General features: G+C 50.9%; 11 protein-coding genes across 11 annotated transcripts; 5 read left to right on the forward strand and 6 right to left on the reverse strand.

Annotated features, from left to right (window-relative positions):
• Window positions 1-124: 124 nt before the first annotated feature.
• On the forward strand, window positions 125-669 carry VTP21DRAFT_4422 (uncharacterized protein; the record flags this gene model as incomplete). The annotated part of the gene is made up of 4 exons (XM_069394832.1): window positions 125-178; window positions 256-352; window positions 434-486; window positions 553-669. 4 exons carry the CDS (start codon window positions 125-127, stop codon window positions 667-669), a joined length of 321 nt encoding a protein of 106 aa, XP_069256030.1.
• Window positions 670-1186: 517 nt separating this feature from the next.
• On the forward strand, window positions 1187-2709 carry VTP21DRAFT_4423 (uncharacterized protein; the record flags this gene model as incomplete). The annotated part of the gene is made up of 2 exons (XM_069394833.1): window positions 1187-1634; window positions 1706-2709. 2 exons carry the CDS (start codon window positions 1187-1189, stop codon window positions 2707-2709), a joined length of 1452 nt encoding a protein of 483 aa, XP_069256031.1.
• Window positions 2710-4312: 1603 nt separating this feature from the next.
• On the forward strand, window positions 4313-4976 carry VTP21DRAFT_4424 (uncharacterized protein; the record flags this gene model as incomplete). The annotated part of the gene is made up of 2 exons (XM_069394834.1): window positions 4313-4567; window positions 4635-4976. The coding sequence occupies 2 exons, from the start codon at window positions 4313-4315 to the stop codon at window positions 4974-4976; spliced, it is 597 nt and encodes a 198-aa protein (XP_069256032.1).
• A 491-nt stretch (window positions 4977-5467) lies between these two features.
• On the reverse strand, window positions 5468-5713 carry VTP21DRAFT_4425 (uncharacterized protein; the record flags this gene model as incomplete). The annotated part of the gene is made up of 1 exon (XM_069394835.1): window positions 5468-5713. The coding sequence occupies one exon, from the start codon at window positions 5711-5713 to the stop codon at window positions 5468-5470; it is 246 nt and encodes an 81-aa protein (XP_069256033.1).
• A 1255-nt stretch (window positions 5714-6968) lies between these two features.
• VTP21DRAFT_4426 (uncharacterized protein) lies at window positions 6969-7488 on the reverse strand (the record flags this gene model as incomplete). Its single annotated transcript, XM_069394836.1, has 3 exons — window positions 6969-7128; window positions 7200-7366; window positions 7459-7488. 3 exons carry the CDS (start codon window positions 7486-7488, stop codon window positions 6969-6971), a joined length of 357 nt encoding a protein of 118 aa, XP_069256034.1.
• Window positions 7489-7673: 185 nt separating this feature from the next.
• VTP21DRAFT_4427 (uncharacterized protein) lies at window positions 7674-8825 on the forward strand (the record flags this gene model as incomplete). The annotated part of the gene is made up of 6 exons (XM_069394837.1): window positions 7674-7922; window positions 7993-8160; window positions 8256-8383; window positions 8489-8500; window positions 8578-8664; window positions 8762-8825. The coding sequence occupies 6 exons, from the start codon at window positions 7674-7676 to the stop codon at window positions 8823-8825; spliced, it is 708 nt and encodes a 235-aa protein (XP_069256035.1).
• Window positions 8826-9314: 489 nt separating this feature from the next.
• On the reverse strand, window positions 9315-10447 carry VTP21DRAFT_4428 (uncharacterized protein; the record flags this gene model as incomplete). Its single annotated transcript, XM_069394838.1, has 3 exons — window positions 9315-9506; window positions 9578-9838; window positions 9908-10447. The coding sequence occupies 3 exons, from the start codon at window positions 10445-10447 to the stop codon at window positions 9315-9317; spliced, it is 993 nt and encodes a 330-aa protein (XP_069256036.1).
• A 626-nt stretch (window positions 10448-11073) lies between these two features.
• VTP21DRAFT_4429 (uncharacterized protein) lies at window positions 11074-11841 on the reverse strand (the record flags this gene model as incomplete). The annotated part of the gene is made up of 3 exons (XM_069394839.1): window positions 11074-11505; window positions 11575-11610; window positions 11677-11841. 3 exons carry the CDS (start codon window positions 11839-11841, stop codon window positions 11074-11076), a joined length of 633 nt encoding a protein of 210 aa, XP_069256037.1.
• Window positions 11842-12089: 248 nt separating this feature from the next.
• Window positions 12090-12638, reverse strand: VTP21DRAFT_4430 (uncharacterized protein; the record flags this gene model as incomplete). Its single annotated transcript, XM_069394841.1, has 1 exon — window positions 12090-12638. One exon carries the CDS (start codon window positions 12636-12638, stop codon window positions 12090-12092), a length of 549 nt encoding a protein of 182 aa, XP_069256038.1.
• A 258-nt stretch (window positions 12639-12896) lies between these two features.
• VTP21DRAFT_4431 (uncharacterized protein) lies at window positions 12897-13266 on the reverse strand (the record flags this gene model as incomplete). Its single annotated transcript, XM_069394842.1, has 2 exons — window positions 12897-13006; window positions 13083-13266. 2 exons carry the CDS (start codon window positions 13264-13266, stop codon window positions 12897-12899), a joined length of 294 nt encoding a protein of 97 aa, XP_069256039.1.
• A 162-nt stretch (window positions 13267-13428) lies between these two features.
• On the forward strand, window positions 13429-14926 carry VTP21DRAFT_4432 (uncharacterized protein; the record flags this gene model as incomplete). Its single annotated transcript, XM_069394843.1, has 2 exons — window positions 13429-13660; window positions 13731-14926. 2 exons carry the CDS (start codon window positions 13429-13431, stop codon window positions 14924-14926), a joined length of 1428 nt encoding a protein of 475 aa, XP_069256040.1.
• Window positions 14927-15865: the final 939 nt, after the last annotated feature.

Here is a 15865-nt window from a genome sequence, read left to right on the forward strand (position 1 = left end):
GAGCAATTTGCGATTGTAACAGCAATTTTCAGAATTTTAGCTGCCATTTTCCATTCATTATACCTGTCGCTTTATTTCGGTTTAATCTTTGATTTGAATTTCTTTTACCTATTCATCCGGGAATATGGCAGCAGTGCGCGAGGTTGTTCGAAAACTCATTGCTGACAATACTGTCATGGTAAGTCCATTAGAATTCCTTAGGATGAACCCACTCGAAATTCTCACAACTCCCCCCTTTTCGATCCACCTGATCAGATCTTCAGCAAATCCTACTGCCCCTTTTGTATGCGTGCGAAATCCATATTCGATGACATGAGGGTGAGATACAATAGTATGGAGCTCGATGAAGAAGGTAGGAGCGTTTCTCTCTAGAGTTCTCTGTCAAGACCCTACTGAACTCGTTAGTTCCCGTTTCCAAATGGCATTCGCACAGACAAAGGCCCAGAGATTCAGGAGCATCTCCGGGAGCTCACTGGACAATCGACGGTAAGTTAACGACACACTTTCCTCGTCTAAGCTGTTGCTCATGCAACACCCATTTGATTCTGTAAGGTGCCCAACGTGTTTATTCGTGGCCGGCACGTCGGCGGCTGCAGCGATGTGGAGGAGAAGCGAGAAAACGGCCAGCTGGCGGAGTTGCTGAGGGAGAAGATGCAGAATAAAATATAGTTATGGCTTTTTCCCTTAGCTGCTCGCCGTAACTCCTTTTGCTCCCCGCCCTATTTATTTGTTTTGTTTGTTTTAGCTGTGTATTCCATGGTGTCTATTTCAATAGAAGCTTCTGAGTTGATCAAGCTTGATGGTGGAGAGAAGCAGGGTGTTCCGGTCGGGGTAACGTGAGGGATAACATGATCCAACCCCTCACGTTGTCGTCGCTGGAGTGGACAAGCGTGGGGAGGGAAGCTTACTTTCTTTTCTTAGAGGAGGGAAATCCCATGGCCCATTTGATTAAGGTTGGGCCAGATGACGATGATTGAGGCCATCCAACCCCGTTCGCTGTAATTCCGAGCCGAACCACCAGATGAGCACAGTTGGCTCAAATTAGATATTTTCCTCCTTGTGCCTTGGAGCTCACCTAGTCTAGCCAATTCATTCTCCCTCCTCCTTCCTCCAATGCGAGCCAACCCTCGACATAAAGCATTTCATAGAATACATAGCTTGCTGAACTACTAGTATTGATACCATCATGTCACCTCTAGATCATAAGAAATCATTAAAACGAGATCGCCTAATCAAGCCTCTACTCAAATTCCTCCGCTCACCTTCCCCAATCCCCGGTTCTCCCTCTAATTCGCGGCCCTCCTCGCCCTCCCATCCCGCTTCGTCCGCCACCACTCTCGTATCCACCTCCTCCTCCAGTGCCACCCGCCCTCCATCCCTCTCGCCCTCGAGCCTATGCGTCGGATCGGAGAAGGAATTGGCTGCAATTGCACTCTCGGCGCGCATTGAGGAAGAGCTCGGGGTGCGGCTGAGCGTCGATCAATCCACCATGCTGCTCAGGCGGATGAAATGGGACAGCAAAGAGGCGCTCAAGTTTTGCGAGGAAGTGCTGAATGCCGATGAGGGCATTGTGGAGGAAGTGGGCGAGATGTTGTCGGGGGCGGAAAACTACAAAGGCGCAACCTGCTATATAGGTAGCTATATGTTCGGGAGCGTTGTGTGAGTTTGGTGGGGACGGCTCGGGGCTGACCTTGCTTCACTTTAGATTCCTTGCTGTTCGCCATGTTTGCCAAAACGACCGCGTTCGACGGGATGCTCACGAGCACGGTGGAGAGCCCCGAGAGGCGGCGGCTGCAGACATGGGTGCGGCTGTTTGTGAACCAGCTGCGCTCGGGGCGCCTGGTGACCTGCGCGACCGTGGCCCAACTGTGGGACGAGATGCGGCAGAGCGGGTGGCACGGGGTGGACGAGCGCGGGGAGCCCACGCAGGAGGACAGCGGGGAGCTGTTCGTGTTCCTGACCACGGAGCTCCAGAGCCCGTACCTCCCGCTGGGCGTTAAGCTGATGCACGGCGCCAAGGAGGACGTGGACGACAATCGGCTGGTGACGGAGCGGCTGATTCCGCTGTCGATCCCCGCGGGCCACCCCACCATCGCGCCGGACGGGCCGCTGCGGCTGGAGGAGGTGCTCTCGGAGAACTTCTTCGGGAACCTGGTGAGCGACGTGCGGCGCATGGTGCCGCAGGACGAGAAGAGCTCGGTGGAGATCTCGGTGCGGGCGTGGCAGGTGCTCGAGCTGCTTCCGTTCTACTCGAGCCTGAACGAGCAGGGGGACGAGGTCCAGGCCTACAGCTACCAGTTTCCCGACGAGAGCATGGTGCTGCCGCTGTGCCTGAAGCGGTACCGCTACAACCACCAGGGCCACTCGTCGCGCATCAAGCGGCAGATCTTCGTCCCGGCCAGCTTGGACTTCTCGCCGTTTGTGAGCGGGAGCGAGGACGCCTCCGACACGATCCAGGGGTACCGCCTCGAGCTGGTGTCGGTGGTGTGCCACCAGGGCGAGAGCGTCCAGGCGGGCCACTACGTCGCCTACGTGTCGGACGGGCGGGGCGGCTACTGGCGGCACGACGACCTCGACAGCCCGCGCATCCGGCCCATTTGCAGGGAGCGGGACGTTGCGGCCGCGTTTGTCGATTTTTCCTGGAACGCGTACCTCCTGTGCTATGCCCTGCGCAGAGATGCCGATCGAGATCGGAACGCCACAGCCTGATCGGTATGGGAGGAGGGGGAGGAGGAGGCCTAAACGCTTAGGGCCAGTTTTTCCTTATTCTTTTTCCATTTGTTAAGTTGTTTGGGGCCTCCCCGCCTCCGACCTGCGTTCGTCCCCACGGCATTTGTCTTTTTTGAGATGTTGCATCATTTCCATATTCTTTTCTCGGGTGTTTAGGCAAGATGTGTTTTCATGCTTACCACGGTTTTTTTTAATCTCTTTTCATGCTGCGATTTGTTTGTAATTTTCCGGCGTTCATAAAATGCAGAGTTTTGGGAAGAACTCGAACCTGCTCAGTCCGCGGGCGAGATGGATTTCAGATGCAGACGTGAGCACCTTTGGCCTTGCCCATATTTGCAGCGAGATTTGAAGCACCGTTTCGTTTGTGTGCTCGCCTGCTGAAACCTAATGACTTGATGCCCAGCTAAGCGCACGAATTTCACTAATCTCACTGCGGCCTAGCAGCTGGTTTCACTCTGATACTTGAGCGAGTGGATCGCTGCTCGCCCGCAAGATCCGGAGGGGCAGTTGCGGGAGGAAAAAGGCAAGTGGTGTGGGGCGAGCGAGTGGGAGTGCTGGAGCCAGCTAGCGTTAACTGTTTGAGTTGGCGTGGTCGGCTTTCCAAATCCTCGCTATTTTCTCACGTAGCACTCCAGCCGACACTGCATCGAACAATCTAAGACAGGTTTGAACATCGGACGGATCAGCGCTGCCAAAAGCTCTTTCATAATATTAATTATCAGCCTTCGGATATCAAAACGAGAATAGCACCACAGGAACAGGGGGGGGGGGGGAGGGTGGGCCACTGGCGGCTGGGCCAGCCGCTAGGATGGGCGGGCTCTCTCTCTCTCTTCCCCCCTCACCCGATCGCGGGAGACAGCGGGAGCACACAAACGGCAGGCCGAAATTACATTTGCGGTTATTAATTGCGATTATTAATTGGGAGCCAGCGTCGAAGCAATGATGGCCACAGGAAGCGGTCACAGGCCGCTTTGCCTTTGTTAGCGATTATTATCCTCTGTCACACGGCATAGGTTTCTTTTTTTCTTCCATGCTGGATTTGGTTTCGGAACGAAGCACAATTTAACCGTTTGGCCCGTTAGCATCATATTTATAGCATCATTAAAGATATCACAATTCAGACCACGGCAGATCAAACCGCACGGGTCCAATCAGCGCGCGCGCTTCCTGCTCGCCAGTTGGGCGCATTTCCTGTAGAGAAAACAATTTATTAAAACGCGTTTTAATGCATGGAAAACAGCAGCCGATCCTTGTTTCGATGGACTGGAATAACAAAACACGGCCAATGCACCAATCCGACACCGCGGTGTCGTATGCCAATCCTGAATTTCATTTCCCAGCTCGAAACACTCCATAGAAACTTCGTGTTCTTTTTTTACTCTGCGACTGAGGATCGGCTCAAAAACAGAGTGCGCTTAACGTTAACTGAGAATTATTTAAAGGCCGCCCCAAATCCTCTTTGTGCTCCTCTTTTTTTTCATCCTTTCTCTTCTGCTTGCTTGCAACCAACAACAACACTTCTTCTTCTTCTTGCTGCTACTTACTCTCCCACGGCTCAACTCCTCTTCGCATCACAGCAACCATGTCTGACATGATTTGGCCCGCCGAGGACGCCTGGTTCTCGCAAATGCCCACCCTCTCCCCCCTCGACTCGCCCCTGTCCGAGGTCGAGGAGGTGTCGCCGCTGCTCACCCCCGAGCTGCCCTGCAACCTGGACTTCTCGCTCTTCACACACCTGCTCGAGAAGCCCAGCTTCCCCATCCCCGACCAAGAAGCCATCCCCATCGTCCCCTCATGCCTCTCCATGCCCACCCCCCCGCCCGCCGACGCCCCCAACGTACAGTTCGATGCGGGCGCACTGCTTGCCGGCTTCGAGCCCGTCTTCCTCCCCTTCCCCCCCCCAGCAGCACTACGACTTCGCTGCCCTCGCAATGATGCCTCCGCACGCCCAGGCCCCCCCGCAGGAGATGCCCCAGCCCATCCTCATGAACCCGGCACACCTCCCGCCCGTGCCCTTCCGCATCCCCTGCCACGCCCTTGACCGCCAGTTCAAATGCGACAAGTGCCCGCAGGCCTTCCACCGCAACCACGACCTCAAGCGCCATAAGCGAATCCACCTCGACCACAAGCCGTTCTCGTGCACCGCCTGCAAGAAGCAATTCTCCCGCAAGGACGCTCTCAAGCGCCACGTCCTGGTCAAGAAGTGCGGCCAGCTTCCCCCCCGCGAGAACGCAAAGAAGAACTAACTATCTATTGCCGTCTATTTTATTTTATTTTATTTTATTTTTTTATTTATCCTCGTTTCCCACCGATTCTCATCTTTCTCTTTCTTGTTGTATTTATATTTTCTCCCGGATCTCCCCCTTGTACATTGGACTTGCTCTCTTTTCTTTTTCCTTTCTATTTATCTGTGAAGAATACTCCGGCATGCCCCGCCTCCCCCCCTTCTCTTCCCCTCTTCAAAATAGATACACTTCCAATATCTATCTATCCATCCAACTATCTATTTTTTCTTTTTTGACTTCCCCCTCCCCCCCCCCCTCTTGTAGCCTTATTCTTTTTTGGTTTCCTATTGGCTTGCTGAGAGATGTAAATAAGAATCTACTTTCTAACTCTAACGTGAAGGATCGGCGAAAAAATGATGAAAGAGGGGTGGAACCCTCGTTTCTCGGTTTGGATTGACACTTGTGCCGAACCTCTCCTCTGATTTGCAAAGTGGGTTGCTTCCGAAAGTTCTCTATAGAGCAAACACTCCAATCGCTCCTCCACTCATTCCTCCAAGACCAATGCTCACTTCGGCTGTGTAATGTCGCTTGAAATTGGAGCGGAGCCGGGATCGGAGTGGGGAGGGAGGGTGCGGAGAGGAGCCACACTCGACCTTCGGGTCATGTTCCCACGGGAACCGCGTGCGGATCAATCCACAATTCCGCTTAAACTTAGGCTTTGACGCTGCCTCATCCATTCCGCGTGCACACCAGGACATTGGCGGGGTCGTATGACCCCCCCCCCCCCGTTGTTCATGCTTCTTGATTAGGAGCATACGAGGAAGCCTGGCTCGGGCTCATTAGCATTGGACTCTTATGCGCGGCGTGAGGCGCGACAGGGAGCGAGGGAGGTGAAGCCTGGTACAGGCCGCAGCGCATGACCCAATTTTTGGCAATATAGCCCGATCCCGCCCCCTAGAGCCAATCTGGAAGTCTGAAACGACCGTGAGTAGGAGTGGCCATGGGGGGCTTGTGGCGTGAATAATGGGAGAGGCCATGCTTTACCTTTTCAAATCTCGGTACGTTTTCTGGGCAGGTTTGATAAGATGGATGGACGCACACCCGCTTTTGTAGATTTCCTTTTTCTCTTTATAAACCAACTTACCTAACACCTATTTATGCCGGCCGCTCGTTGCATTATAGTGTTGCATTTCGCGTTTTAAAGGAAGGTGCTACCTCTGTCCTGCTCTGCCCCTCTTTTTTCCCACCTGTCAATCGAGATTGGGTGGAACGAGGGTGCGGGTGATGGTGTGGGAAGAACGGGGAGCCAAGGGAGGGGAGGAAGTTGAGCCGAGAACGGAAAAGATAAATGAAAAAGATCGGCTCTCGTTCTGCCAAAGAACAGCGATTTTCGGGGGGCGCGGGTGAAGCTCGGGCGTACAAGCTACACTCGGCCCCATCTCAACATCATCCTCGATGGCCTGCTCCAAGTGAAAAATTCATCGGGCGGCAGAGAGAAGGAGTTCGATAGGCGTGAAGCCTATCGAACCCCATCTCTCTGCCTATGGAAAACTCGCTTTAGCTCCTTGCTCCCCTTCATGTGAATAGAGACTAGGATATGCCCATTCACACGGCACAACTCCCCCTCCCCCTCCCCCTCCCCCATCCCTTGGTTTTGTGCTCATCATTCAGAGACCTTGGAAACCCCAGCTGTGGAGGATTCGGCAACCACGGCCAGGAACGACTCCCGCCTTGTATATTGCAGGGAATAATCATGCAATGGGTGTGAAAAGGTTGACAAGCAGGAATAGGAGGGAAAAGGGAGGGAGGGGAGAGGGGTATGCATGTGCCTGCTCCCATGAAATCAACCGCTTGTGGTGATTGGACCGACTGGGAAGGAGGGGAGAATAGAGCTTAGGATTCCTTTCTAAATCTCCATTACCCGCTGCAGAGATGAATGGTATTTTATTATTGCCTGTACACTGCAAATAAAAAAGAAAGCCATGACAAGAAAAACAGGAGGCACATGCCATACTAGTTCCGGGACAAAATCTCTCGTAGATTGTTCTGGTGTTCAGTAATGTTCCGTTCAAGATACTTCTGCTTCTTCTCCAGGGCCTGGATGTCCGTGGCGTTGCTTTCGATGCGATCCTTAAGCTCGTTCTGGAGGTCGCTGAGGCTGGTTTGGAAGAAACTACACAGACAACGAGTTGGGGGTTAGGGAGCGACTCGCCTTCCTCAGGGGCCAAAGGAGCATATACTCACGCCTTGCCGACCGATTTGTACGTCCGCACCCCATCATTCAGCTCGCTGAGCTCCTTTTTTGTCAACTCCGCGAGGCGCTTCTCGCGTTCTTTGGCTTGCATCTGAGCCTTGACCCCCGAGAGCTGGCGGTTGCTCTCCGCCATCTGGTTTTGAAGTTCAATGAACACCTGCGCGACCGGGAGATGAAAACATCACACAGTCCACGATAAGCAAAGGAATCAAGGATAAAAAACACCGCAGGAGACTGAAGGCCCCTCACCTTTTTAATGGTCTCGTCTGAGAGTGACATGATCAATGTGATCCTGGAGTGACGCGCTGCGCAGAGGTGCCGGGAAGCAAAGCGCAAGAAAAACACAAGGGAAGCGGTGACGTCACAACATGACTGCCAAAAATGTCAACTTTATTATGTGCGCATTTTTTCTCCACTCTGCAACCCTAAGGCGACTCTTCCCTGCATCCATTAGAATAGATAGCATGCCTATCAACACAAATACTAGCCTTTGCCCCACCTGTAAATTGACTGAATCGGACTGTGCCTGTCATCCATCCTCATCGCCCCGAAAATCGCTTGCTGTTTCGCGATCACTACAGAGCATTCGATCTAAAGATTTCCTCTCCACACGTCTCACCCCCACCACGATCCACGGCCTCTATCCGGGCTCCCGCTTCAAAGGAGAGCAGCGTAGCCAGGGTTCTACGTACGATGTAATGGTCGAAATTCAGGTAAGTGAGGCGCTCCTTCCCATGAGTGCTGATTGAAATTGACTAAGCTTGAGTGGGGCAATTTGGATAGCATGTCGACCTCTCCGACTCCTTTCTCTGTGGCTATCTCCATATTAGTGGCCTAACCGAAGACCATCCCGAACTCACGACCTTTTTCGAAGCGGAAATTATCGGGCCGCGTTATTCGTTTCTAACACGGAAATGGGATGCCGATGCCTACATCGATCTAGAGCATTGGGTAACCTGTTTAGCCATTGAGCTCCTTGGTAGCGTAGCGATGTGGTGTTGCTAATTTCTTTCTCCCACCTACGCACTCTGTCTAAATTCTTGCAGAAACAATTCGTCGCGTTTCAACCCTATGAGCGAATGTTCAAAAAAGACAATCGGTTTGTGTACGACTCCAAGGATCATATCTTTATGAGGTGGAAGGAGCGGTTTTTAGTACCAGATCACCGAGTCGAGTAAGTAGTTTTACAGGCTCTCTCTTGAGTCGGCCAGCCCTGACTGAACTTCTCTGCTCTTCCTCTCTCTCCCCCCCTCCCTTCCCCCCGATAAAACGAAATAAGCCACATCGCCGGGTAAACACACTCTATTCGCCCTCCTAAGGTTGGCTAGCTGCTTACTCGTTACCATCACTCTTATTTTTTTTTATTAGGGCAAGCTTTGCCGGGTTCTACTACATTTCCTACAATGTCCAGACCGGACACATAAGCGGACTTTACTACCATAGCAACTCCATCTGGTAAGGCTATACTTGGACATCCTTATTTTTCACAATGGTTCTTCTCACCTGGGCAACTCATCCTGTCTCCCCTTTTTTTCTCTCGCTTCTCCTCCAGGTTTCAATTGCTCTCCCTCCACCACGAGCCGGATAGATGTGCACCCGTCTTTGAGTTTCGATAGCTTTCAAACGCCCTTGTTGTTTCATTATTTCTGTAATTTATTTTACACCTCTTTATTCTGCATATATTTTCCAAGATATAAAGCCATTTATTTCCACTTTGATTCGGTCGTGATGTCTCTTATTAATATCATTTCTTTCTTCCCCCCCCCTCCTCGGACCCTGAATTACTTTGTTGACCTTCCTCTCCTCCATTCTATCTCCATGTCTCAAGCTGGATACTCTTTTTTCTTCTTTCTCTTTTCCTTTTCGATGAAACACAATATACTCGTGATGATCATCTCATTGTAATGGATTCAATAGAAGATGAAAGTGAATCTATATTGTGAAGGGGCTATAGTCGCTAAGTGGAGGGTGAGAAGAAAATAGAGAGTTTGAAAATCTACTCGAAAAGTGACAGCAAAAGAGAAAACAAGTGGCATGATATGATAAGCAAGTAAATTACAGTTTAGATTGGATGCGAAAAATAGAGCCTAAAAACTTCCAGTCGCTTAGCCCAACATCCAAACGGTGGCCAGAAGAGGCACCACGACCGCCCACCATGACCAGATTTGATGGCTGGCAGCGGCCTCCGTCGAAGCTTCCGTGCCGGCGCTCATCTTGATATTGCGGAAGAGGGAAAATGTATCGACCGGGGTGGCCCAATCGGGGGTGTTTCCTCCAAAAAAGGTGTTGAACATGAACTGCAAAAGGAGAGGAGAAAAGGTAAGCCAAAAGCCTGCAACCCTTCGCCATCACGATCATCTCTACTTACAGCCGATAAATCAACGCCGTCCGATTTACGATACACCAGGTTGGTGTTGTCTGTCACGGGTTGGTCGTTGATCCAGAGGCGGAGAACGCCGTTTCTCCTCTCCAAGGCATTTTCCTCCACCAGCATGTCAACCTTATTCCACTTCCCCGGCTGGAAGACCGCATTGCCGCGGCCAAATGACGTACCGAAGTCGTCATTGCAGCGCACTCCCTTATCACGGTCACAGATGGAGTTGCCCGTCAATGTGTAAGCATACGCTTCCTAAAATACACCGCCCGCGGGTAAGTCAATAGGAAAAAAAAAAAAGGCCATGGACAGGGAAAGACTCACTGCATCAGCCTGGGACCTCCACATCACTCGCACCGAAAAGCAGTCGTCTCGTATAGCGCCACCCTCGCATCCGCTCCCCGGTCTTCCGCCGAAAACCCCCGGGAGTTTCCCGCCCTTCATCCAAGGAAAGTCGGCCGGTAGACCCACTTCGTAACTCAACATGACTCGGCGTAACGGTGTGCCACTTTCGGGAAACGGTTTCGTGTAGAAAACGGCCCCGCCCTCGACTGCTTGCCCTTTCTTGGAGGCGGACGGGCTATAGCTCCCCTTGGGATAGTTGACCCGCAGTACGACCTGCCCAGAGTTCGTGAGGGGATCCGCCACAAAGCTCAAACCGGAAGCTCCGGCATTAATGGTGTTATTCACCACGTTCCAGTTTAGAATGATGTGCTGTGCGGCATCGTTGAGGGGAGTGCTGGGGAATGGAGCAGTCCAAAATTGGGACATGCCCACATCGGCTGGCTGAGGGATCGATTGAGACACCACCAGCGTTAGTAGAGGCAGGAGAATGGCGAGCGTGTAGCCGTTCATTTTGGTCATGGAATGAAATGAGAGAAGAAGCAGATGTCTTGTGTGTTTACGATGCTATTAATTCTCCCGCAGTGTTTCCGGCTAGAAGATGGATGATATTTTTAGGAATGAAGCAATAAAAAATATAAATAGGATATGGACCTCAGGGGAACATTATCTATGCAATATGAGAATCCAACTCCCAATTGCCCCTGTTCCACGAGCTCCGAACACTAAAAAATACGTGTGACGTAGCCCAAACCCTTCATCCGATTGGTATTGAATCGTATCATGACGAAATGCATCACTTGCTTTTTTAAAAGATTTGGTCCAAATTAAAAGCTAAGGGGTAGTTCATATGCACAGGGTGATCCTCCGAGTATAGGAAGGCCCCAGTATTAGCATTCGACACACATAGAAAATGATAAGAAAGCATCGCGACATGGTGGATTAGTACAATAAGACAGAAAGTAATACATTGGCTTGGAGTAGATATTCACACGCACATACATATAAATTATAGGACGGAAGCGCCACCATGATATAACTCGTGGTATAAGCACATTGAATCTGGTATGACGATATTAAAAGGAACAGCAAGCACCGCACACCACAAAGCCGAGCAGCAATAGCAAGGATACAAGCCCAGATGCACACTAAACCCCCGTCATGGGAGTGACCGGCGTCTGTATCTCCCTTGCTCGTATTGGTCCCCATGTCACCTCTCCATAGTTTGGCGGCCACATAGCCAGTCCATTGCTTCTCAACACGTGAAGCTCCCACCCGACTGCAAGCGCGCCCACAAAGGTCAGAGTTCCCCCAACGGCGAAGCTGAGCCAGCCAAACACCATGGCCATATAGGCTTGTTGGTAGACAGGATAGGCCGTGGTACTGCACGTCTTGCTTGCCTTGAGCCAGATGCTTCCAACTAACGACCACACAAGCAGGAAGAAGAGGACGAGCAAACCGGAAGCAGCGGCACCCCGATAGGACGCGAGAGCTATGAAGGCCACCATGAGGACCAGGCACGAGATTATGATGGCTCCCACCAAGTAGGCGATAAGAGGTTGATCACAAGCTGCATGATACTGTTGGGGGAAGGAAAAGAGGATTTAAGCAGGATGCGTGATGCTTTGCTGACGATATAATTAACCTACTTGGTAAGTGAGGATGTTCCCAATGTACACAATGTTCTATTGGTTTCAACAATTGCGTCAAAACTGGCGGGTAGGATGCAGGAAAAGAGTCTTTTTAATTACCACAATGTGAAGCGTGACCAACCCTAGGAAGAGGAAAATGATGATGGCCATAAGGGGAATCATTTTCGTAAATGCTGCCCAGCTACTCTTGGCTTCCCCAGGATCCTGGAAGCGTCTCAGAATGGTTAGCTGAAGATCTTGAGCGGCCGCTTTAGGATTGAGCATAAGAATCCATAAGGAGCCAAAATGAAAACGTCACTCTCTGAGGGAGGAAGGATCAAAGTTTGTACAACCCTAATCTTTATTTAGAGTTTACATATATCTATGATGAAAAGCAAGTGGAAACAAGAGCAGAAAAAAATAAATAGGGATAAGTCAATGTCTATTCAGTGTATGATGGAAAACGGATGCGATAATCAAATAGAGAATGTAGAAAATATGGGATGAAAATGCATGAGGGTTAAAGGGGGAATTCACATCTTTTCTAGCGTGAAGGAGGATTCTCCGGCCTTTTTCGATAGGCGATATCGTGACAGGGAGTAGGTCTCATACATCTTCGACGCAAGCCTAGCAGCGGCAATATGGTACGGCTTTCTGTTGGCAAGCCGTGCCCATTCGCGGTTGGCCCAAATACACATGGCCAGGCATTGGCGGCGCTCGTTCAAAGAGGCATACCAGTACTTCAATAGACCTCCACTGTTCTTTGCTTCCTCGTGAGCTCGAGCATCTGCGTCATAGAGCTTCTCTGAGTCAGCATCTGCGCGTCGAATGGAGCGGAAAGCCACGACGAACCACTCGCCCTCCACATCCTCCCCCATCTCCTTGGCGAGAGCAGTCCAGTCGAAGGCAACTTCAAGCGGGGCGTCCATGACATCCACCTCCGAGGAGACCCGAATGTTGACAGCCGCACGGGCCATGACTTCGTCGGCCGGGGTGATGACAAGCTTGGAGTGATCGATGGAGCTAGCGTGCTGGTAAGGATGGTGGAGGAAATTGGGTTGAGAGGGGCGAGGAACAATCATGGTGCAATAACTTCAAGGAAAGGAGTGTATAAAAAGAATGAGGTGGGATGTAGAAGGAGGATAGTTCTTGCAAAAAAGATTCCATCCACGTCCCCCCCCTCTATATACCCTTCCGTTCAATACTGGTTGCGCCCATGCTCATCCCTGTTTCTTGTCCCTGATTCAGAAACATACTAATTATGTTCAAAAGAGAAATAGTTTTTTCCGCATTTGTTAAATGTTCCACCAGTATTGAACCGACTGGCTGGCCAGGGCAGGCTAGGTGAAAATACCCGACAACTTTTGGTCCTCGTCATGTCCTCTCCTCTCCAGCTCCAAAATCCTCTCCGGTTTTCGCAAGTCCAAGAAATGGAGCAATGACGAAAGAGCTACTCAGTCATCCAAGAGAGAAATAAGGTGAGTACGGGGCTATGGAGGCAAGAAATACGGCATCTCTATATATACCTGTCGTTCGCAAGCTATGCCATCCCTCAGGCTGTAATTGATTGATAATGGAGTTTAAGATGGCTGATGAGAAGACGTGCGCGAGTATGGTAAATGCTTCCACCAGTGTTTTCCAGGATAGGAAGCCAAAACCGGATCTTTTCCCTCTTAAGGTAATAGTGTTGATCAAGTCTGCGTAGATCATGTCTCCAAAGGAACCTTTGCCTCCCGCTTTGGTCTAAAACCCTGGTTTTGAAAATTTACCTTCTTTTTTACCGGTTCCAATTTTTAACTCGGAGTGTCAAGCCACTTCCTTAGCCACTTATGATGGTTTCCGCGTTGTCCATTCTCATGGACTGATCCGATCATGAATCACTTAACCAGCTTTATCTCCAAGTTCTCCGATGAACTCTCCATTGTGATCCAGGATGAGAAAAGAATCGCTGCATCGCAAAAGGATCTCGCCTTGACCCACCGTAACCTCTCTGCCAACCTTGCCAACTGGGGAAAAAAGGAAGGCGATAATGATATGGTGGACATAACCGCCAAATGGGCGATTCTTATCGGAAAGTTGGGGGATCTTCATGCTGATTTATCTCGTGAGCATCCGATGATTTGTGTGTGTTGCTTGAATTATCTAATTATTTCTTTTCTCTCCTATTCTTTTAGGGCATTACGATCAGTATCGTTCCAAACTCAAAACAATTCGCATGCAAGAACAGATACTCCATGACATCCATGAACGGCGTCGCCAGCTTCACGCCAAACTCAACAGCTCAATCAAGTCTTCCGCACGCTCCGAAGCAGAACGCGAGCTCTTTGCTTTGGAACAGCACCTCCCGATCCAAACATCCCAGCTTGCCAATTACAAAAGAGTCGCCCTGCAAGAGGCCATGCAACAGCAAATGCGGGCCATCGCAGAACACGCTGAAAAAGCAGCCATAATAGCAGGTTATGGCAGACTTCTTGCACAGGAGATCGACACGACAGAAGTTCCCGTCGGTCATCCGCGCCCTATATATAATAGTTCGTTAGTCACGACGGATATCATCAACAAATGTAGCGCAGCCCTCGAGAGCTGGAGGCTATCCTATGGGCCACAGGAACTATCCCAAAATCCTCTGGAGACGTACACTGTTTCCCCCCTTGCTAGCGAATTCAACCAGCTAAATCTACACGGCGATACGACTCCGCGGCCGCCTTCCATAACCTGCAGTGCTAGTCATCAGCAGCCCATCTTCCCCACTCCTCAGATACCCTCCAGCCAACCTCCGTATGGTTGTGCTGCATTTCCCAGCCCCATGGCGCCAACCTCCACTCTTCCTCACCATGAAATCCCGCCAGGAGTCTCTTCTCCTTCCCTTCACTCCGCGAGTTTCTTGAGCGATTCCCCCACCATTGGTTTTCACTCGCCTGCTATCCTCACTTCACCACGCCCTGCCTATCCGACTCCATCCTCCCAGACCTATTCGGCCCCCATGTACTCTGCGCCCCCTCCCACATACAACTCGCCAAAACCCAACTTTATTATTCCTCTTTGGGACACACCATCCCCAGAAGCAGCTCCAGTGTCGGGGCCTATCCAGATGCCGGTGCCTCATCCACCGGGGCCCAACTATGCGAGCTCCCAGCCACCTTTTTATGATCATCCACCGACTCCGAAGCCTATTCCAGAGAACGCCTCAGGACACCCTCCTTCGATTTCTCATGCTACTTCTGCACTGGCGCCGGCATGCCCCTCTTCGGCACCCAATTCACCCGGGTTTCCAACCAACCCATCGCAGCGCCCTCCTCTAAAGCCTGATACACCAAGCTTGATTACCACTCTAAAGCCCGACGAGGTAGACGAGACCCCTGCAAAGTAACTTACGCTGTATTTAGAGGATATGGTATATAACCTTGTAAAGTGGGTGCCTTCATTTTTTTTTAAGTTTACCTTAATAATTTCCCTGTGTCTTGTCGCATTTTCGTCTTTCTTCTTGGCATTTTTAAAGCACGAATACAGTATCTGGAATGACTAAGCCCAGTAATGCCACTCGCCAAATCCCTGAGACACCCGCCTCTACTGCTAGCCGGTGGAGATCAGGTTGGTTGTGTAAGAAGAGCCTGTTCTCCTTGCATCCCAAAATTTCCGCAGGCTTCCTTGCATTGGACGAAATCACTTAAGCAACAGGGTCCGTTGATCCTCTCCTCACCTAAGAAAGAGATCTGGGTCTTCGCAACTTAAGCCGGACCCACAGTCACAACGAAATAGACTCGGTGGAGTCTATTTCTCTCCCTCGCATGCTCCAGCTTGTGTGCTGGGGTAACAAAGTATGTACAAGCAGATAATTGGAGAGAGAGAGGCACGAGAGACCCTATTAGGTGGGATTCATGTATTATGCCGATGATCCATTTGCCTCCTCGAAGCAATATGTCTCCATTGCAGAACGGCTGTTGCATATCATTTGCGATGGAAGCCAGAGCTTCTACCGGAGGTCGGCCGAAGGCTCTCGCGATTGATCTAACCCGACCAAATCCCCCTTCCTGATCCAGCCTTGCTGGCATGCTCGCTTTGATGGTTCTGGCTTAAGTGGTCACAGGGGAGAGAATGAACCGTATTTTTGGGCTGCAAAGCTAGGTAGCGAAAACTCTGCCATTTGAGTATTGTGATCGGATGGGATGGTGAGCGGCCACCGGCCATAGCTTCCGGAGTGTCCCTGCCGGGCAGCTGAAACTGGAAAATCGGAAATGCAGCGGAGAAGGGAGTTTAGCCGATAAGCATACAGGGGATCCTCAGGGATTGCTTATCTTTAAATATACAC

The sequence above is a fragment of the Calcarisporiella thermophila genome, assembly GCF_041956535.1.
Source record: "Calcarisporiella thermophila strain CBS 279.70 unplaced genomic scaffold VTP21scaffold_2, whole genome shotgun sequence".
NCBI classification, from domain to species: Eukaryota; Fungi; Calcarisporiellomycota; class Calcarisporiellomycetes; order Calcarisporiellales; family Calcarisporiellaceae; genus Calcarisporiella; species Calcarisporiella thermophila.